Genomic DNA, 22695 nt, shown 5'->3' with positions numbered 1-22695 from the left:
ATTTTTTCTTGATTTTTTTCCCTGATTTTCCTGATTTTTTTCCTGATTTTTTCCTCATTTTTCATTATTATTTTCCTCATTTTTTCCTGTTTATTTGCCTGATTTTTTTTCCTGATTTTTTTCCTGATTATTTTCCTCATTTTTCCCTGATAATTTTCCTCATTTTTTCCTCATTTTTCCTGATTTTTCTTCATTTTTTCCTGATTTTTTTCTTGATTTTTTTCCCTGATTTTTTCCTGATTTTTTCCTGATTTTTTTGCCTGATTATTTTCCTGATTTTTTCCTGATTATTTCCTGATTTTTTCCTGATTTTTTCCTGATTATTTTCTTTATTATTTCCTCATTTTTACACCACAGACAGGGTGATGACCGTGTCCTTCCACAAATATGGAGAATATTTCCCAGGAACTGGGGACCTCAGGGTGAGAGCCACCAAATTCCCAGCAAATTTGGGGTTTTTTGGGATTTTTTCCAGCTTTTTTGGGGTTTTTTTCCAGCTTTTTGGGTTTTTTTCGCGGCTTTTCCATTTTCTGAGGGCAAAGGTTTTTCCCATTTTTTCCCCATTTTCCCTGATTATTTTCCTGATTTTTTCCTGATAATTTTCCTCATTTTTTCCTCATTTTTTCCTCATTTTTCCTCATTTTTTCCTGATTTTTCTTCATTTTTTCCTGATTTTTTTCTTGAATTATCCGATTTTTTCCTGATTATTTTCCTGATTTTTTCCTCATTTTTCCTGATAATTTTCCTCATTTTTTCCTCATTTTTTCCTCATTTTTCCTGATTTTTCTTCATTTTTTCCTGATTTTTTTCTTGATTTTTTCCCCTGATTTTTTCCTGATTTTTTTCCTGATTTTTTCTTGATTTTTTCCCCTGATTTTTCCCTGATTATTTTCCTGATTTTCCCTCATTTTTCCTGATTATTTTCCTCATTTTTTCCTGTTTATTTGCCTGATTTTTTCCTGATTATTTTCCTGATTATTTTCCTGATTTTTTCCTGATTTTTTCCTGATTATTTTCCTGATTCTTCCCTGATAATTTTCCTCATTTTTTTCTGATTTTTTCCCTGATTTTTTCCTCATTTTTTCCTCATTTTTCCTGATTATTTTCCTGATTATTTCCTGATTATTTCCTCATTTTTTCCTGATTATTTCCTGATTATTTCCTTTATTATTTCCTCATTTTTCCCCTGATTTTTCCTCATTTTTTCCTAATTATTTTCCTGATTTTTTCCTCATTTATTCCTCATTTCTTCTTGATTTTTTCTTGTCACCTGTGACTGTGACATTACCAGAACTTCTCTTCTCAGGGGTGAAAGGTTCTTTACTTATTCTTAAGGGATTTTTACAAGAATTGTGATATTTTTAATCAAAATCTTCTCATCTTTCACTTGGGATTTGTATTTTTTCAGCCCTACCAACAGCTTGATGCTGCACTATAAATTAAATAACTATTTTTATAAACCACTTGGATGTAAGAGTGATAAAAACATTAAAATATATAATATTTTAGTGCAGAATATTTTATTTTTATTTGAAAATAGAATTCAGTGACTGAATAAAATCTTTCCCTTGGGATTTGTATTTTTTCAGCCCTACCAATAGTTATATAAATTAAATAACTATTTTTATAAACCACTTGGCTGTGTGTGATAAATACATTAAAATATATAATATTTTAGTGCAGAATATTTTATTTTTATTTATTTTCTTTTGATTTGAAAGTAGAATTCAGTGACTGAATAAAATCTTTCACTTGGAATTTGTATTTTTTCAGCCCTACCAAGAGCTTGGTGCTGCGCTATAAATTAAATAAGTATTTTTATAAACCACTTGGCTATGAGTGTGATAAATGTTAAAATATTTCAGTGCAGAATATTTTATTTTTATTTGAAAATAGAATTCAGTGACTGAATAAAATCTTTCACTTGGGATTTGTATTTTTTCATCCCTACCAGCAGCTTGGTGTTGTGCCATAAATGAAATAACTATTTTTATAAATCACTTGGCTGTGAGTGTGATAAAATGTTAAAATATTTTAGTGCAGAATATTTTATTTTTATTTGTTTTTATTTATTTTCTTTGGATTTGAAAGTAGAATTCAGTGACTGAATAAAATCTTTCACTTGGGATTTGTCCTACCCAGAGCTTGGTGCTGCACCATGAATGAAATAACTTTTTAATAGACCACTTGGCTGTGTGTGATAAAAACATTAAAATATATAATATTTTAGTGTAGAATATTTTATTTTTATTTGAAAATAGAATTCAATGACTGAATTCTATTTTCAAATAAAATCTTTCACTTGGGATTTGTATTTTTTCATCCCTACCAAAAGCTTGCTGCTACACTATAAATGAAATAACTGTTTTTATAAACCGCTTGGATGTAAGAGTGATAAATACATTAAAATATATAGTATTTTAGTGCAGAATATTTTATTTTTATTTATTTTCTTTTGATTTGAAAGTAGAATTCAGTGACTGAATAAATTCAGTGACTGCCGTGCCCAGCCCAGCGCGCTGCCGTGCGCGTCTGCCGTAAATCATTAATATTGAACAATATTAATTACTCTGGATTCAAAGCTGGGTTCCAAAGCTTCCTTTGCCAGTTTGGGGCAGGATTGGGGTTTTTGGTGAGTTCTGCTCTGCTCTCCCACCCCACAGGACATCGGGGCAGGCAAAGGGAAGTACTACGCTGTGAATTACCCGCTGCGGGACGGCATCGATGACGAGTCCTACGAAGCCATTTTCAAACCTGTGAGTGGGGCCTGCTCTGCCCAGGGATCCTCTCTGGTCCCTCTTTGTCCCCAGGGCTGTTCTTTGGGGGGTTTTGTTGAGGTTTTGTGGGGTTTTTTTGTAATGGGATGAGGTTCACCAAGGGGTGTGTTCTCAGTGGGCAATCAGGGGGTGTGGGAGATCCTGGGGGTGAGAGCAGCGGTGCTGGGTGGGGATGGGATTGTGCTGGGAATTGTGGTGGGGATGGAATTGTGCTGGGGATTGTGGTGGAAATGGAATTGTGCTGGGAATTGTGCTGGGAATGGGATTGTGCTGGGAATTCTGATGGGAATTGTGCTGGGAGTTCTGATGGGGATGGAATTGTGGTGGGGATGGAATTGTGCTGGGGATTGTGATGGGGGTGGAATTGTGATGGGAATTGTGCTGGGATTTGTGCTGAGAATGGAATTGTGCTGGGGATGGAATTGTGCTGGGAATTCTGATGGGCATTGTGTTGGAAATGGGATTGTGCTGGGAATTCTGATTGGGATGGAATTTGCTGGGAATTCTGATGGGAATTGTGCTGGGAATGGGAATGTGCTGGGAATTGTGCTGGGAAGGGAATTGTGCTGGGAATTGTGCTGGGAAGGGAATTGTGCTGGGAATTGTGCTGGGGGTGGGATTGTGATGGGAATTCTGATGAGAATCGGGCTGGCAATGGAATGGTGCTGGGCAATGGAATGGTGCTGGGGAATGGAATTGTCCTGGGAATGGAATTGTTCTGGGAATTTTGATGGGATTGGAATTGTGCTTGAAAATATGCTGGTGATTGTGCTGGGGATTTAATTGTAGTGGGAATGGAATTGTGATGAGAATTCTGCTGGGAATTTAATTGTACTGGGAATTTTAATTGTGGTGGGAATTGTGCTGGGGATGGAATTGTGCTGAGGATGGAATTGTGCTGGGGATGGAATTTGCTGGGAATTCTGATGGGAATTGTGCTGGGAATGGGAATTGTGCTGGGGATGGAATTGTGGTGGGAATTCTGATGGGGATGGAATTGTGGTGGGGATGGAATTTGCTGGGAATTCTGATGGGAATTGTGCTGGGAATGGGAATGTGCTGGGAATTGTGCTGGGGATGGAATTGTGGTGGGATTGGAGTTGTGCTGGGGATTGTGCTAGGGGTGGAATTGTGCTGGGGATGGAATTGTGATGGGAATTGTGATGGAGAAGGAATTGTGCTGGGAATTCTGATGGGGATGGAATTGTGGTGGGGATGGAATTGTGCTGGGGACACCCCAGAGCTGAGCAGCTCCATGATCTCCCCATGAGCAGCACGTGGGGTTTCCATGCCAGCATTTACCCCCTTGGTTTGTGGGGACACCCAGAGTCAAAGCCTTGGGCTGGAGCTTTGTGGGTGCCCCAAAAACGCCTCCCTGTGCCTGCCTGTCCCTGTGCTGCTGTGCCAGGGGCCTGTGGGCAGGGGGTGACAGAACCTTTGGTGTTTCAGGTGATCTCCAAGGTGATGGAGACGTTCCAGCCCAGCGCCGTGGTCCTGCAGTGCGGCTCTGACTCCCTGTCTGGGGACAGGCTGGGCTGCTTCAACCTCACCATCAAAGGTAGGAGCCAAAGCTGCTCAGCAGCAATTCCATGGCAAAGTTGTTGTAATCCTCACTGCAGTGTTGTTCTTCCCTCTCTGCTGGGGCTCTTCTCCTTTCTCTGCAGCACAGTTCTTTCTATCTTCTCAGGGGCTCCTCCTGGGCTCTTGACCCACCCCTATTTATCTCAGTTACCTTCACAAGCCACAGCTGCTGCCCAACTAAGGACCCTGCAGCTGCAGCTCGTTTGGAGTAACTTGGAACCACACAGGTCTTACAATACAACATATATTCAGGCCCCCACATTTCCCCCTTTTCTTTTAACAATTATACAATTATAATACACATACAGTCCCAGCTCTCAGGCTGCCACAGCTCTCAGCTGTCCGGGGGATTCCATACCTTCTTTCAATGTTTGGTTGCAGTGTTCTTCCTCACACGGGGCACCAGTTGTTGCAATCTTCGCTGCAGTGTTGTTCTCGCCTCTCTGCTGGGGCTCTTCTCCATTCTCTGCAGCTCAGTCCTGTCTCTCTTCTCAGGGGCTCCTCTTGGGCTCTTGACCCACCTCTATTTATCTCAGTTACCTTCACGAGCTACAGCTGCTGCCCAACTAAGGACCCTGCAGCTGCAGCTCATTTGGAGTAACTTGGAACCACACAGATCCCACAATACAACATATATTCAGGCCCCCACATTTCCCTCTTTTCTTTTAACAATTATACAATTATAATACACATACAGTCCCAGCTCTCAGCTGTCTTAGATGTTCCAAGGCTCTTTTCCTTAAAGGCCATATTATATTCTGCAGTCCCAGCTCTCAGGCTGCCACAGCTCTCAGCTGTCCAGGGGATTCCATACCTTCTTTCAATGTTTGCCTGCATGTTCTTCCTCACACGGGGCGCCAGTTGTTGTAATCCTCACTGCAGCGTTGTTCTCGCCTCTCTGCTGGGGCTCTTCTCCATTCTCTGCAGCACAGTCCTTTCTCTCTTCTCAGGGGCTCCTCTTGGGCTCTCGACCCACCCCTATTTATCTCAGTTACCTTCACGAGCTACAGCTGCTGCCCAACTAAGGACCCTGCAGCTGCAGCTCATTTAGAGTAACTTAGAACCACATAGGTCTTACAATACAACATATATTCAGGCCCCCACATTTCCCCCTTTTCTTTTAACAATTATAATACACATACAGTCCCAGCTCTCAGGCTGATATTCCAAAGTCCCAGCTCTCAGGCTGCCACAGCTCTCGGCTGTCCGGGGGATTCCATACCTTCTTTCAATGTTTGGTTGTGTGTTCTTCATCACGTCGGGGTCACCAGTTGTTGTAATCTTCGCTGCCGTGTTGTTCTTGCCTCTCTGCTGGGGCTCTTCTCCATTCTCTGCAGCACAGTCCTGTCTATCTTCTCAGGGGCTCCTCTTGGGCTCTTGACCCACCCCTATTTATCTCAGTTACCTTCACGAGCTACAGCTGCTGCCCAACTAAGGACCCTGCAGCTGCAGCTCATTTGGAGCAACTTGGAACCACACAGGTCTTACAATACAACATATATTCAGGCCCCCACATTTCCCCCTTTTCTTTTAACAATTATACAATTATAATACACATACAGTCCCAGCTCTCGGCTGTCTTAGATGTTCCAAGGCTCTTTTCCTTAAAGGCCATATTATATTCTGCAGTCCCAGCTCTCAGGCTGCCACAGCTCTCAGCTGTCCTATCTTCTATAGTCCCAGCTCTCTGGCTGATATTCCAAAGTCCCAGCTCTCAGGCTGCCACAGCTCTCGGCTGTCCAGGGGATTCCATACCTTCTTTCAATGTTTGGCTGCGTGTTCTTCCTCACACGGGGCACCAGTTGTTGTAATCTTCGCTGCAGTGTTGTTCTTCCCTCTCTGCTGGGGCTCTTCTCCATTCTCTGCAGCACAGACCTTCCTGTCTTCTCAGGGGCTCCTCTTGGGCTCTTGACCCACCCCTATTTATCTCAGTTACCTTCACGAGCTACAGCTGCTGCCCAACCAAGGACCCTGCAGCTGCAGCTCGTTTGGAGCAACTTGGACCCACACAGATCCCACAATACAACATATATTCAGGCCCCCACATTTCCCCCTTTTCTTTTAACAATTATACAATTATAATACACATAAAGTCCCAGCTCTCAGCTGTCTTAGATGTTCCAAGGCTCTTTTCCTTAAAGGCCATATTATATTCTGCAGTCCCAGCTCTCAGGCTGCCACAGCTCTCGGCTGTCCGGGGGATTCCATACCTTCTTTCAATGTTTGGTTGTGTGTTCTTCATCACGTCGGGGTCACCAGTTGTTGTAATCTTCACTGCAGTGTTGTTCTGCTCCATTCTCTGCAGCACAGTCCTTCCTGTCTTCTCAGGGGCTCCTCCTGGGCTCTTGACCCACCCCTATTTATCCCAGTTACCTTCACGAGCTACAGCTGCTGCCCAACTAAGGACCCTGCAGCTGCAGCTCGTTTGGAGTAACTCGGACCCACACAGATCCCACAATACAACATATGTTCAGGCCCCCACACAAAGTTTGGCAGGAAACTCTCACAGATGTGTGGGCTTGGCACAAAGATTGTGAAATGTAGAGTTTGATGAAGGAACGGAGATGGAGGCAAGTTTTGGTATAGAAGAAAAGAATTGCTGAGGCATTACTGGATAACCAAGGAGGCAAAGGGAGTGTTAGTTAGAAGGGGTTTTTATGGATAAACCCACCCCAAACAAGATGTTTTACCAAGCAGAAAGATTGCACAGGTAAAAAAGCCAAGTAGAAAAAAGGTCTCAGAATTTTCCACTGCAAGAAAACTGAAAAACAACTTCTAGCTTAAACTGTAATGTACTAATTTATAGTGACTGGAGAACAGGAACATGAATATGGTAATTACAGCAGTTATGACAGGCTAGAGATAAAAGTTAAGGTATAGATTGATTCTACTGGCTTAGGATGCTCAGCAAAGTGTAGAATGCATTGTGACCAAAAGAAAAGTAAATAATGCATTGTGACCAAAAGAAAAACATAGAGTGCATTGTAGCAAAAGAAAATAATGCATTGTAGCAAAAGAAAAGTGTAGAATGCATTGTAGCAAAAAGAAAAGTATAGAGTGCATTGTGACCAAAAGAAAAGTAAATAATGCATTGTGATCAAAAGAAAAGTGTAGAATGCATTGTAGCCAAAGGAAAAGTAAATAATGCATTGTGACCAAAAGAAAAACATAGAGTGCATTGTAACCAAAAGAAAAGTACAGAATGCACTGTGACCAAAAGAAAAGTATAGAATGCATTGTAGCAAAAGAAAATCATAGAGTGCATTGTGACCAAAAGAAAAGTAAATAATGCATTGTAGCAAAAGAAAAGTATAGAATGCATTGTGACCAAAAGAAAATTGTGGAATGCATTGTGACCAAAAGAAAAGTGTGGAATGTATTGTGACCAAAAGAAAAGTAAATAATGCATTGTGACCAAAAGTAAATAATGCATTGTGACCAAAAGAAAAGTGTGGAATGTATTGTGACCAAAAGAAAAGTAAATAATGCATTGTGACCAAAAGAAAAACGTAGAGTGCATTGTGACCAAAAGAAAAGTACAGAATGCATTGTGATCAAAAGAAAAACATAGAGTGCATTGTAACCAAAAGAAAAGTAAATAATGCATTGTAGCAAAAGAAAAGTGTAGAATGCATTGTGACCAAAAGAAAAGTAAATAATGCATTGTGACCAAAAGTAAATAATGCATTGTGACCAAAAGAAAAGTAAATAATGCATTGTGACCAAAAGAAAAGTATAGAATGCATTGTAACCAAAAGAAAAACATAGATTGCATTGTGACCAAAAGAAAAGTAAATAATGCATTGTGATCAAAAGAAAAGTAAATAATGCATTGTGACCAAAAGTACAGAATGCATTGTAGCAAAAGAAAATAATGCATTGTAGCAAAAGAAAAGTGTAGAATGCATTGTGACCAAAAGAAAAGTAGAGAATGCATTGTGACCAAAAGAAAAGTAAATAATGCATTGTAGCAAAAGAAAAGTAAATGTGACCAAAAGAAAAGTAAATAATGCATTGTAGCAAAAGAAAAGTACAGAATGCATTGTGACCAAAAGAAAAACATAGAGTGCATTGTAACCAAAAGAAAAGTAAATAATGCATTGTGACCAGAAGAAAAACATAGATTGCATTGTGACCAGAAGAAAAGTGTAGAATGAATTGTGACCAAAAGAAAAGTAAATAATGCATTGTGACCAGAAGAAAAGTACAGAATGCATTGTGACCAAAAGAAAAGAAAATAATGCATTGTGACCAAAAGAAAAGTAAATAATGCATTGTGACCAAAAAAAAAACATAGAGTGCATTGTGACCAAAAGAAAAGTGTAGAATGCATTGTAGCAAAAGAAAAGTAAATAATGCATTGTAGCAAAAGTAAATAATGCATTGTGACCAAAAGAAAAGTGTAGAATGCATTGTAGCAAAAGTAAATAATGCATTGTAACCAAAAGAAAAGTAAATATTGCATTGTGATCAAAAGAAAAACATAGATTGCATTGTGACCAGAAGAAAAGTAAATAATGCATTGTAACCAAAAGAAAAGAAAATAATGCATTGTGACCAAAAGTACAGAATGCATTGTGACCAAACCCACAGGGTCCCCAGGGCTGCCTGCAGCTGGAGCTGGCAGCTGTGGGCACAGCTCTGTCACCCACCACCCTGCCCTGCTGTAACTCTTGGATCCAATAAACTGCATTTTGCTCCCACATCCCTCATTCAGGCATTTTTACCCCAAATGGGACCTGTTTTTTGCCCTGCAGGCCATGCCAAGTGTGTGGAGTTTGTGAAGAGCTTTAACCTGCCCATGCTGATGCTGGGAGGAGGGGGTTACACCATCAGGAACGTGGCTCGCTGCTGGACCTACGAGACTGCTGTGGCTCTGGACACCGAGATCCCCAATGGTAAAACCCCCCTGGGGCTGCTGAGGAAGGCAGAGAAAATTAACTTAACCCACTCCCTCCAAATTGGTGTAAATGTTAAATTAAGGGGCTCGCAGGCAAAAAATGTGGGACGGGAAATAACGGTTTTTTAATAGGGAAGAAAATGAAAGGATAAAATAAACAATGCAGTGAACTAAACCAGCACTGCCAGAGTCAGAACCCAACCTGGCACCCTGTTGGCAGCAGTCCCATTGGAATTGTGGCTCAGCCCTCCTGCAGGGTCAGGGCTGGTTCTGCTGGAGCAGGATCCTGGAGAAAGGTGCAGTCTCTGCCTCTGGAGATCCAGGGGCAGAGGCAGCTGCTGTTCCTCTGGGCAATCCAGTGCAGAAGCCGTGCTGGTGTTCCAGAATCTCCAGATTCTATCCGGGTAGGAATGCTTGAAATGTCCAGATTATATCCAGGTAGGAACGTTTGAAATGTCCAGTTTTCATCCAGGTAGGAATGTTTGAAATCTCAGATTATATCCAGGTAGGAATGCTTGAAATCTCCAGGTTCTATCCAGGTGGGAATGTTTGAAATCTCAGATTCTGTCTGGGTAGGAATGCTTGAAATCTCCAGTTTTCATCCAGGTAGGAATGTTCCAGAATCTCCAAATTCTATCTGGGTAGGAATGCTTGAAATCTCCAGGTTCTGTCCAGCTAGGAATGTTTGAAATCTCCAGATTATATCCAGGTAGGAATGCTTGAAATCTCCAGATTGTATCCAGGCAGGAATGTTTGAAATCTCCAGATTCTGTCTGGGTAGGAATGCTTGAAATCTCCAGGTTATATCCAGGTAGGAATTTTTGAAATCTCCAGATTATATCCAGCTAGGAATGTTTGAAATCTCCAGATTGTATCTGGGTAGGAATGTTTGAAATCTCCAGTTTTCATCCAGGTAGGAATGCTTGAAATCTCCAGATTATATCCGGGCAGGAATGTTTGAAATCCCCCAGATTATATCCATGTGGGAATGTTTGAAATCTCCAGATTGTATCTGGGTAGGAATGTTTGAAATCTCAGATTGTATCCGGGTAGGAATGCTTGAAATCTCCAGATTCTATCTGGGTAGGAATGTTTGAAACCTCCAGATTATATCTGGGTAGGAATGGTTGAAATCTCCAGGTTCTGTCCAGGTAGGAATGTTTGAAATCTCAGATTCTGTCCAGGTAGGAATGTTTGAAATCTCAGATTGTATCTGGGTAGGAATGTTTGAAATCTCAGATTATATCAGGTAGGAATGTTTGAAATCTCAGATTGTATCCATGTAGGAATGTTTGAAATCTCAGATTGTATCCATGTAGGAATGCTTGGCTCCTCCCTCTGGGCTCCCATCTCCCAATGGGTGCTGCAGTTCTTATCAGCCATGCAGGGACATTCAATGGCTGTTATCAGCAATGTCCCCCCAGAAGGAGGAGTGGATGTTATCACTCAGAGAGAGATAAGGATCTGCCCACCTGATAAAATACAGCTGCCATGCTGATGGTAACAGAATCCATCCTGCCTTTAAATCTGGAACACCCCCAAGAGCTCAGGTGTAGAATTTACAGGGAACCCCAACAAGGGAGGAGATGAGAATCTGACTGCATATTTCAGAAGGCTGGTTTATTATTTTATGATCTATATTATATGAAAAGAAAATGATATGCTAAAACTATACTGAAGAATGGAAGGGAAGGGAAAGGGAAAGGAGAAAGAGGGAAGGGAAGGGAAGGGAAGGGAAGGGAAGGGAAGGGAAGGGAAGGGAAGGGAAGGGAAGGAAAGGAAAGGAAAGGAAAGGAAAGGAAAGGAAAGGAAAGGAAAGGAAAGGAAAGGAAAGGAAAGGAAAGGAAAGGAAAGGAAAGGAAAGGAAAGGAAAGGAAAGGAAAGGAAAGGAAAGGAAAGGGAAAGGGAAAAGGAAAAGGAAAAGAAAAGGAATTATGATAAAATCTTGTGACTGACCAGAGATTCCAAGCCAGGACTGTGATTGGCCATTAATTAAAAACAACCCCATGAGACCAATCACAGATTTACCTGTTGCATTCCACAGCAGCAGATAACCATTGTTTACATTTCATTTCTGAGGCCTCTCAGCTTCTCAGGAGAAAAAGATCCTAAGGAAAGGATTTTTCCCCAAAACACATCTGTGACACTCAGGGACACGCACGATCCCTTTTGAATTCCCAGTGCTGCATCCTGCTGATTAATTAACCTGCTGTTAATTACCATTAATTCCCCCCTAGAACTTCCATACAACGACTACTTTGAGTATTTTGGGCCTGACTTCAAGCTGCACATCAGCCCCTCCAACATGACCAACCAGAACACCAACGAGTACCTGGAGAAAATCAAGTGAGCCCTGAGGGGGTGACCCTGCCAGGGGGGGCTTGGTGGCCTTGGTGGCCCCTGGTGACCGAGTGTCCTTCCCTGGCTGGCTCTAGGCAGAGGCTCTTTGAGAACCTCAGGATGCTCCCTCACGCCCCCGGCGTGCAGATGCAGCCGATCCCTGAGGATGCTGTGCAGGAGGAGAGCGGGGATGAGGAGGAGGATGATCCTGAGAAACGCATCTCCGGTAGGTGCTGGGAATGGTGCTGGGAATGGTGCTGGGGGTGGGATTGGGCTGGGAATTCTGATGGGAATGGTGCTGGAGATGGAATTGGGCTGGGAATTCTGATGGGATTGGAATTGTGCTGGGGATTGTGCTGGGAATGGGATTGTGGTGGGGATGGAATTGTGCTGGGAATTCTGATGGGATTGGAATTGTCGTGGGAATTCTGATGGGATTGGAATTGTGCTGGGAATTCTGATGGGAATTGTGCTGGGAATGGGATTGTGCTGGGAATTCTGATGGGAATTGTGCTGGGAATGGGATTGTGCTGGGAATTGAATTGTGCTGGGGATGGAATTGTGCTGGGAATTGTGCTGGGAATTGTGCTGGGAATTGGGCTGGGAATTGGGCTGGGAATTGGGCTGGAGTGGAATTGTGCTGGGAATTCTGATGGGAGTGGAACTGTGCTGGGGATTGTGCTGAGGATTAAATTGTCCTGGGAATTCTGATTTGAATTGTGCTGGGGGTGGAATTGTGCTGGGGATGGTGCTGGGGATTGTGCTGGGAATGGGATTGTGGTGGGAATTCTGATTTGATTTGTGCTGGGGATGGAATTGTGCTGGGAATTCTGATGGGATTGGAATTGTGCTGGGAATTCTGATGGGAATTGTGCTGGGGATGGGATTGTGGTGGGAATGGTGCTGGGAATTCTGATGGGAATGGAATTGTGCTGGGGATTGTGCTGGGGTGGGATTGTGGTGGGAATTCTGATGGGAATTGTGCTGGGAATTCTGATTTGATTTGTGCTGGGGATGGAATTGTGCTGGGGTGGGATTGTACCGGGAATTCTGATGGGATTGGAATTGTACTGGGAATTGTGATGGGAATTGTGCTGGGAATGGAATTGTGCTGGGAATTCTGATGGGAATGGAATTGTGCTGGGGTGGGATTATGCTGGGAATTGAATTGTGCTGGGAAGGGAATTGTCCTGGGAATTCTGATGGGAATTGTGCTGGGGATTGAATTGTGCTGGGGATGGGAATGTGCTGGGAATTTTGATGGGATTGGAATCGTGCTGGAAATGATGCTGGGGATTGTGCTGGGGATTTAATTGTACTGGGAATGGAATTGTGTTGGGAATTCTGCTGGGAATTTAATTGCACTGGGAATTTTAATTGTGCTGGGAATTGTGCTGGGGATGGAATTGTGCTGGGAACAGCCCAGAGCTGAGCAGCTCCATGAGCTCCCCATGAGCAGCTTGTGGGGTTTCCATGCCAGCATTTACCCCCTTGGTTTGTGGGGACACCCAGAGCCAAAGCCTTGGGCTGGAGCTTTGTGGGTCCCCAAAACCCCCAGGAGGGGCTGGAGCTCTGTGGGTCCCCAAAATCCCCAGGAGCTCTGTGGGTCCCCAAAATCCCCAGGAGGGGCTGGAGCTCTGTGGATTCCCTAAAATCCCCAGGAGGGGCTGGAGCTTTGTGGGTCCCCCAAAATCCCCAGGAGGGGCTGGAGCTCTGTGGGTCCCCAAAATCCCCAGGAGCTCTGTGGGTCCCCAAAATCCCCAGGAGGGGCTGGAGCTCTGTGGATTCCCTAAAATCCCCAGGAGGGGCTGGAGCTCTGTGGGTCCCCAAAATCCCCAGGAGCTCTGTGGATTCCCTAAAATCCCCAGGAGGGGCTGGAGCTCTGTGGGTCCCCAAAATCCCCAGGAGGAGCTGGAGCTTTGTGGATCCCTAAAATCCCCAGGAGGGGCTGGAGCTCTGTGGGTCCCCTAAAATCCCCAGGAGGAGCTGGAGCTTTGTGGATTCCCTAAAATCCCCAGGAGGGGCTGGAGCTTTGTGGGTGCCCCAAACCCCCAGGAGGGGCTGGAACTCTGTGGGTCCCTAAAATCCCCAGGAGGAGCTGGAGCTCTGTGGATTCCCTGAAATCCCCAGGAGGAGCTGGAACTCTGTGGGTCCCCAAAATCCCCAGGAGGGGCTGGAGCTTTGTGGGTCCCCAAAATCCCCAGGAGCTCTGTGGGTCCCCAAAACCCCCAGGAGGAGCTGGAGCTTTGTGGATCCCCCAAAATCCCCAGGAGGGGCTGGAGCTTTGTGGGTCCCCAAAACCCCCAGGAGGGGCTGGAGCTCTGTGGATCCCCCAAATCCCCAGGAGGGGCTGGAGCTCTGTGGATTCCCTAAAATCCCCAGGAGGAGCTGGAGCTCTGTGGATCCCCAAAATCCCCAGGAGGAGCTGGAGCTTCCCCTCAGGCTCTGCCCCAGGGTTTTCACCCTCTCTGAGCTGAATCCATCCCCACATCCTGCTGGGTTTTTGTATTTCAGGATCTCTCCTGCCATGGGATTTCCATGCTGGGATAAACTCTGATTTTCCAGGCAGAATTCCAGCAGTTCCTATGGCTGGGACAGAATCCTTGGCAGAATCCTGGCTGTGAAAAATGGAATTTTCTGCCCAGCTCAGGGTCTGATTTGGCAGTGTCAGCTCTGACCCATCCCAACTGTGCTAATCCCTCTTTTCCACATGATTTTGGAGCAGATGGGAAGGGATGAACCCAAAGCTTCATCAGATACCACAAAAATCAATTTATCACCACCCAAAGCTTCATCAGATCCCACAAAAATCAATTTATCACCACCCAAAGCTTCATCAGATCCCACAAAAATCAATTTATCCCCACCCAAAGCTTCATCAGATCCCACAAAAATCAATTTATCACCACCCAAAGCTTCATCAGATCCCACAAAAATCAATTTATCCCCACCCAAAGCTTCATCAGATCCCACAAAAATCAATTTATCACCACCCAAAGCTTCATCAGATCCCACAAAAATCAATTTATCACCACCCAAAGCTTCATCAGATCCCACAAAAATCAATTTATCACCACCCAAAGCTTCATCAGATCCCACAAAAATCAATTTATCACCACCCAAAGCTTCATCAGATCCCACAAAAATCAATTTATCACCACCCAAAGCTTCATCAGACACCACAAAAATCAATTTATCACCACCCAAAGCTTCATCAGATCCCACAAAAATCAATTTATCCCCACCCAATCCTGATTTCTGTGAGCTCCCTCAGCCCATTCAAGCTGGGAACCTCCTGAAATTAAAAATCTGTGCTCTTGTTTTCCAGTCAGGAACTCCAACAAGCGAATCTCGTGCGATGAGGAGTTCTCGGACTCGGAGGACGAGGGCGAGGGCGGCCGCAGGAACGCGGCCAACTTCAAAAAACCCAAACGGGCGAAGGCCGAGGAGGAGAAGGAGGAGGAGGAGAAGAAAGGTGGGAGAGCACCAGGGCTGCCCCTCCTGCCTGCCTTGGAATCCATTTCTTCCTCCTCTGGGGCTTTAAATTCATTTTTTCCTCCTCTGGGGCTTTAAATTCATTTTTTCCTCCTCTGGGGCTTTAAAATCACTTTTTCCTCCTCTGTGTCTTTCATTTAATTTTTTCCTCTGTGTCACTGAATTTTTTCCTCCTCTGTGTCTTTCATTGAATTTTTTCCTCCTCTGTGTCTTTAATTTTTTCCTCCTCTGTGGCTTTCATTGAATTTTTTCCTCCTATGTGTCATTTCATTTTTTCCTCCTCTGTGTCTTTCATTGAATTTTTCCTCTTCTGTGTCTTTAATTTAATTTTTTCCTCCTCTGTGTCATTTAATTTTTTCCTCCTATGTGTCTTTAATTTAATTTTTTCCTCCTCTGTGTCATTTAATTTTTTCCTCCTCTGTGTCTTTCATTGAATTTTTTCCTCCTCTGTGGCTTTAAATTCATTTTTTCCCCCTTCGTGATTTCATTGAATTTTTTCCTCCTATGTGTCATTTAATTTTTCCTCCTATGTGTCTTTCATTTAATTTTTTCCTCCTATGTGTCTTTTAATTTTTCCTCCTCTGTGTCATTGAATTTTTTCCTCCTATGTGTCTTTAATTTCATTTTTTCCTCCTCTGTGTCATTTCATTTTTTCCTCCTATGTGTCTTTAATTTAATTTTTTCCTCCTTTATGTCATTTAATTTTTTTCTCCTCTGTGTCTTTCATTTAATTTTTTCCTCCTCTGTCTTTCATTGAATTTTTTCCTCCTCTGTGTCTTTAATTTTTTCCTCCTCTGTGTCTTTCATTTCATTTTTTCCTCCTTCATGGTTTCATTGAATTTTTTTCTCCTCTGTGTCATTTCTTTTTTTCCTTCTCTGTGGTTTCATTGAATTTTTTCCTCCTCTGTGTCTTTCATTGAATTTTTTCCTCCTATGTATCATTTCATTTTTTCCTCCTCTGTGTCTTTAATTTAATTTTTTCCTCCTATGTGTCTTTAATTTAATTTTTTCCTCCTCTGTGTCACTGAATTTTTTCCTCCTATGTGTCTTTAATTTAATTTTTTCCTCCTATGTGTCTTTAATTTAATTTTTTCCTCCTATGTGTCTTTAATTTTTTCCTCCTCTGTGTCTTTAATTTAATTTTTTCCTCCTCTGTGTCTTTCATTTAATTTTTTCCTCCTATGTGTCATTGAATTTTTTCCTCTTATGTGTCATTTAATTTTTTCCTCCTATGTGTCTTTAAATTCATTTTTTCCTCCTTCATGGTTTCATTTAATTTTTTCCTCCTCTGTGTCTTTCATTTAATTTTTTCCTCCTCTGTGGCTTTAATTTAATTTGGATTTTTTGTTTTTTTCTCCAGATGAGAAAGAAGAAGAAAAAGCAAAAGAGGAAAAAGCAACAACAGCAACAACAACAGCAGAACCCAAAGGGTAAAGCTGGCACTGCCTAGGGCATTGGGGGCATTGAGCCTGGCACTGCCCATGCCCAGGGCATTGAGCCTGGCACTGCCCATGCCCAGGGCATTGGGGGGGCATTGAGCCTGGCACTGCCCATGCCCAGGGCATTGGGCACATTGAGCCTGGCACTGCCCATGCCCAGGGCATTGGGCACATTGAGCCTGGCACTGCCCATGCCCAGGGCATTGAACCTGGCACTGCCCATGCCCAGGGCATTGGGAGCTGAGCCTGGCACTGCCCATGCCCAGGGCATTGGGGGCATTGAGCCTGGCACTGCCCATGCCCAGGGCACTGGGAGCTGAGCCTGGCACTGCCCATGCCCAGGGCATTGAGCCTGGCACTGCCCATGCCCAGAGCATTGGGAGCTGAGCCTGGCACTGCCCATGCCCAGGGCATTGGGGGCTGAGCCTGGCACTGCCCATGCCCAGGGCATTGGGGGCTGAGCCTGGCACTGCCCATGCCCAGGGCATTGAGCCTGGCACTGCCCATGCCCAGGGCATTGGGCACATTGAGCCTGGCACTGCCCATGCCCAGGGCACTGGGGGCATTGAGGAGCTGATGTGCCAGTTTAGGTGGCACTTGGAGGGAATTTGTCACAAATTCCTCATTGGAATTCCCTCATTGAGAGGGCTGAAAAGTCAGAATATTGCTCTTTCTTTCAGCAATATATTAAAATATATAGATATTTAATATATTAAATATAATTAGTAATATTTAAATTATGAATTAATAATAATGACACTAATATTAATTAATTAAATTCATTGAATTAAAAGTAATGAAATTAATAATATATTTAAATCATGATATAATTTAATATGTTACTATGTTATATATTATATATTTATTATGTTATACTATATTACATTATACTACATTACATTATATTATATTATATTATACTACATTACATTATATTATATTATATTATATTATATTATATTATATTATATTATATTATATTATATTATATTATATTATATTATATTATATTACATTACATTACATTACATTACAATAAATTACATTGTATTAGATATAATTTATATAATTACATCTATATTTTTATATTAATATATATTATATATTGTACATTACAATATATATAATACTATAATACTATATATAATATTATTTTATCTATTGTATATAAAATATATATTATAATGCAATATAATGTAATATAATGTAATGTAATATAATATAATATAATGTAATATAATATAATATAATGTAATATTATATATAATGTAATGTAATGTAATATAATATAATATAATATAATATAATATAATATAATGTAATATAATGTAATATATAAATATTATAATTTAATATATTATTAAAACAATAAATTTTAATATATTTAAATTAAATTTTCGCTGAAAACGAACCAGCTAAGCCACACTTTTACCCCTTGCTGTTACACCCAAACCCAAATTATTGATTTAATCCAAATATTTCTCTTTTTTTTGCTCCCCAGGGTGAAGGAAGAGACAAAATCCACCTGAGGATCTGCAGATTTCTATTTTCTAGCTCTTTTCTGTAAATATTTCTATAGAATTGTACAAATGACTGGAGAAATGTAAATTATTCCTTGCTGACCAGGGATTTTCACCCTTTGCCTTCCACTCCCCTCCAAAAAAAAACCCAAAAAAATCACTTTTTTCCCTTCCCTTCCACAATAACCTTGCAAAAAAAAAAATTAATTAATTTAAGTAGAAATAGGTGGAAAATGGCCATCAATTCTTGCTTTTTTTCCTATTTTTTTTTTTTTATTTTTGGGGTGTTTTTAATTCCCAAATGAAGCCTGGGAGGAGAGAATTTTGTGGAAAAAAAATCAAAATAACAAAAATTCTGCCATTTCTCAGGGTCACAATTGTGCAGTTCTTGAACAGAGTTGGTTCCTCCTGCAGCAAAATTGGGGAAAGAGAAGCAGCTGAAAAAAAACCTGAAAAATCCAATTTTTTATTTGTTTTTTTGTGTATTTTTAATAATTAATCAGCCCCCAGAGCACAGATCTGGAAAATATAAAAATATAAAATAAAAATCACCCTCAGGGGTGGCTCAAAATCCCAAAAATGCCCTCAAATCCAGCCCAGAGCCCAACTGACATCTTTGACATCTTTTCTTCATGTGTGTCCCTAAAAAAACCAATTTTTTCCTCATTTTTTCCTCATTTTTTTCCAATTTTTTCCTGATTTTTTCCTGAATTTTTAATGATTTTTCCTGATTTTTTTTCCTCATTTTTCCCAATTTTTTCCCAATTTTTTCCTGATTTTTTCCTGAATTTTTAATGATTTTTCCTGATTTTTTCCTCATTTTTTCCCCATTTTCCCTGATTATTTTCCTGATGGTTTCCTGATTATTTTCCTGATTTTTCCCTGATCATTTTCCTCAATTTTTTCCTGATTTTTTTTCTTGATTTTTTTCCTGATTTTTTCCTCATTTTTTCCTGATTATTTCCTTTATTATTTCCTCGTTTTTCCCTGATTTTTCCTGATTTTTTCCTGATTATTTTCCTCATTTATTCCTCGTTTATTCTTGATTTTTCCCCTCTTGTTTTCCTTTTTTTTCCTGATTATTTTCCTGATTTTTTCTTCATTTTTTCCTGTTTATTTTCCTGATTTTTTCCTCATTTTTCCCTGATTTTTCCTGATTATTTTCCCGATTTTTTCCTGATTTTTTCCTCATTTTTTCCTGTTTATTTGCCTGATTATTTCCTCATTTTTTCCTGATTATTTTCTTTATTATTTCCTCATTTTTCCCCGATTTTTCCTGATTTTTTCCTGATTATTTTCCCGATTTTTTCCTGACTTTTTCCTGATTTATTCCTCATTTATTCTTGATTTTCCCCTCATCTTTTCCTCTTTTTTCCTGATTTTTTCCTGTTTATTTTCCTGTTTATTTGCCTGATTTTTTCCTCATTTTTTCCTGATTTTTTCCTGTTTATTTTCCTGACTATTTCCTGAATTTTTCCTGATTATTTTCCTGATTTTTTCCCTGATCATTTTCCTCATTTTTTCCTCATTTTTCCTGATTTTTTCTTGATTTTTCCCTGATTTTTCCTCATTTTTTTCCTGTTTATTTTCCTGATTTTTTCTTCATTTATTCTTGATTTTTCCCCTCATCTTTTCCTCATTTTTCCTGATTTTTTCCTGATTTTTTCCTGTTTATTTTCCTGATTTTTTCCTCATTTTTTTCCTGATTATTTTCCTGATTTTTTTTTTCCTGTTTATTTTCTTTATTATTTCCTCATTTTTCCCTGATTTTTCCTGTTTATTTTCCTGATTTTTTCTTCATTTATTCCTCGTTTATTCTTGATTTTCCCCCTCATCTTTTCCTCATTTTTCCTGATTTTTTCCTCATTTTTTTCCTGTTTATTTTCCTGATTTTTTTTTCCTGATTTTTTCCTGATTATTTCCTCATTTTTTCCTGATTTTTCCTCATTTTTCCTGATTTTTTTTCTTGATTTTTTCCCTGATTTTTCTCCTGATTTTTCCTCTTTTTTTTTCCTGTTTATTTTCCTGATTTTTTCTTCATTTATTCCTCATTTATTCTTGATTCTTCCCCTCATCTTTTCCTCATTTTTCCTGATTTTTTCCTGTTTATTTTCCTGATTTTTTTCCTGATTATTTTCCTGATTATTTCCTCATTTTTTCCTGATTATTTTCCCGATTTTTTCCTGATTTTTTCCTCATTTATTCCTCATTTTTCGTGATTATTTCCTCATTTTTTCCTGATTATTTCCTGATTATTTTCTTTATTATTTCCTCATTTTTTCCCTGATTTTTCCTGTTTATTTTCCTGATTTTTTTCGTGATTGTTTTCCTGATTTTCCCCTGAATTTTTAAAGATTTTTCCTGATTATTTTCTGATTATTTTCCTCATTTTTTTCCTGATTATTTCCTCATTTTTCCTGATTATTTTCCCGATTTTTACCTGATTTTTTCCTCATTTATTCTTGATTTTTTCCCTCATCTTTTCCTCATTTTTCCTGATTATTTCCTGATTATTTTCTTTATTATTTCCTCATTTTTTCCCTGATTTTTATGGGCTAAAAACTCAAATTTTGAATTTTTTCCCCTTTTTTTCCAGCTGCTCTCCTTCCTCAGGAATTCTGTGGAATTCTGGAATTTTGCAATTCCAGAATATTTTGATTTTTGCACCCTCCCACGGGAGCTCTGCTGAGGTTTCAACTCCAATAATGCTGCTAAAAAATTTCCAGCTTCTTTTGCAAAGGGTTGATTTTTTTAATTCCTCCTTTTTTTTCCATTTTTTCCCTTTTTTTCCCATTTTTTTCCCTTTTCTCGTGGAGTTTTTTAGTCCCTTTGGGTTTTCACTCGGAATTTTCAGTGTTTTTATGTGAAACAAGAACAGAGATCAATGGAATTTTGTGTCTGGGCATGGTGGGAGGGAAAAATAAAATTATTGTGGTTTTTTAAAGAAACGTTTATTTTGAATTTTCAGAACCTTTGTAATAAAACTGCTCCGTTTCTATGCTTGGTCTGATTTTTTTTTTTCCTTCATTAATTTCTTCATTTTCAGAGATTGTTTTTGTTTGGATTTCATGGAAATTCCAATAAAATAATTAGGGGTGGAATTAAGATTGGAAAAATTAAGCATTGATAATTAATTAGGGTAAGAAAAAGAAGGCATTAATAATTAATTAAGGTAAGAAAAATAAGGCTTTCCTATATATTATATTATATTATATTATATTATATTATATTATATTATATTATATTATATTATATTATGTATTGCATTATATATTATATATTGTATTATATAATATATTATATAATAGATATTATAATATATATTATTATATATTCTATTTTATATAATATATAATATACAATATGTAATATATAATATATAATATAAATATATATAAAAATATATATATAAACATATATATAAATATATATAAATATATATATAAAGAAATATATATATAAATATATTTATATAAATATATTTATATATATTTATATATTTATATATATTTATATAAATATATTTATATATATATTTCTTTATATATATATATATATATATATAAATATATAAAAATATATTTATATATATTTATATATTTATATATATATAAATATATAAAAATATATTTATATATATTTATATAAATATATTTATATATATATATATATAAAATATATTATTCCCTCCTCCTCTGAGCAATGTTGCTTTAATTCCAGCCACCTAAACATTTCATTTATTTATTTATTCTACACCTAAAAACCTCCTTGAATCTCTTTTGGAAATTTTCATTTCCTTTGTAAATTATTTGGGATTTTATTATTTTTTTTTTTAAAAAAAAGATTCTCCCTCTGTTTTGTAAAACTGAACTCAAAACCTGAATTTCATTTTCCTGAAATGGCTGCCAGGCGCTCCCAAATCCTTCAAAATTGGGCAAAAATTCAATTTATTTCACACTTCCACTCAAAGAAATGAATCCTGTGAGGAAACAAATCCCTGATTTTGGTTCCCTTGCATAAAACACGGAATTTTTATGGATATTCCCACTTACCTCAAGCCCAGATGCTTCCAAATCCTTCAAAATTGAGTTTAAAATCCCATTTATTTCACCTTTCTACTCAAATAAATCAATCCCATTGGGACACAAATCCCTGATTTTGGTTTCCTGGCACAAAAATTTGAATTTTTAGATATTCCCACCTACCTTGAGCCCAGATACTCCTAAATCCCAAACCCCCTTCAAAATTGGGTTTAAAAAATCCATTTATTTCACGATTCTCCTCAAATAAATGAATCCCATGAGGAAACAAATCCCTGATTTTGGTTTCCTGGCACAAAAAAATGGAATTTTGATGGATTTTCCCACTTACCTCAAGCCCAGATGCTTCCAAATCCTTCAAAATTGGGTTTAAATCCCATTTATTTCACCCTTCTACTCAAATAAATGAATCCCACAAGGAAGCAAATCCCTGATTTTGCTTTCCTTGCACAAAAAATTGAATTTTTTGAATATTCCCACCCACCTCAAACCCGGATGCTTCCAAATCCCAAACCCCCTTCAAAATTGGGTAAAAAATCCATTTATTTCACTTTTCTACTCATAGAAATCAATCCCATTGGGAAGCAGATCCTTGATTTTGGT

General features: G+C 39.3%; 1 protein-coding gene across 3 annotated transcripts in view; it reads left to right on the top strand.

Annotated features, from left to right (window-relative positions):
* The window catches only part of HDAC1 (histone deacetylase 1), a 40837-nt gene extending 19782 nt beyond the window's left edge, over positions 1–21055 (top strand). For all 3 annotated transcript variants that reach the window (XM_074555577.1, XM_074555579.1, XM_074555578.1), the window contains 8 exons: positions 2664–2756; positions 4227–4335; positions 9116–9256; positions 11496–11604; positions 11694–11824; positions 14927–15073; positions 16454–16523; positions 18034–21055. In XM_074555577.1, the coding sequence (XP_074411678.1) occupies positions 2664–2756; positions 4227–4335; positions 9116–9256; positions 11496–11604; positions 11694–11824; positions 14927–15073; positions 16454–16523; positions 18034–18061 (828 nt within the window). In that variant the 3' untranslated portion in view covers positions 18062–21055. The remainder of the gene's footprint in view (positions 1–2663; positions 2757–4226; positions 4336–9115; positions 9257–11495; positions 11605–11693; positions 11825–14926; positions 15074–16453; positions 16524–18033) is intronic.
* Positions 21056–22695: the final 1640 nt, after the last annotated feature.

This window comes from Zonotrichia albicollis, chromosome 20, assembly GCF_047830755.1.
Source record: "Zonotrichia albicollis isolate bZonAlb1 chromosome 20, bZonAlb1.hap1, whole genome shotgun sequence".
NCBI lineage: Eukaryota > Metazoa > Chordata > Aves > Passeriformes > Passerellidae > Zonotrichia > Zonotrichia albicollis.
Note: the sequence above shows the minus strand (reverse complement) of the source record. Positions and strands in the feature narration are given on the sequence as shown.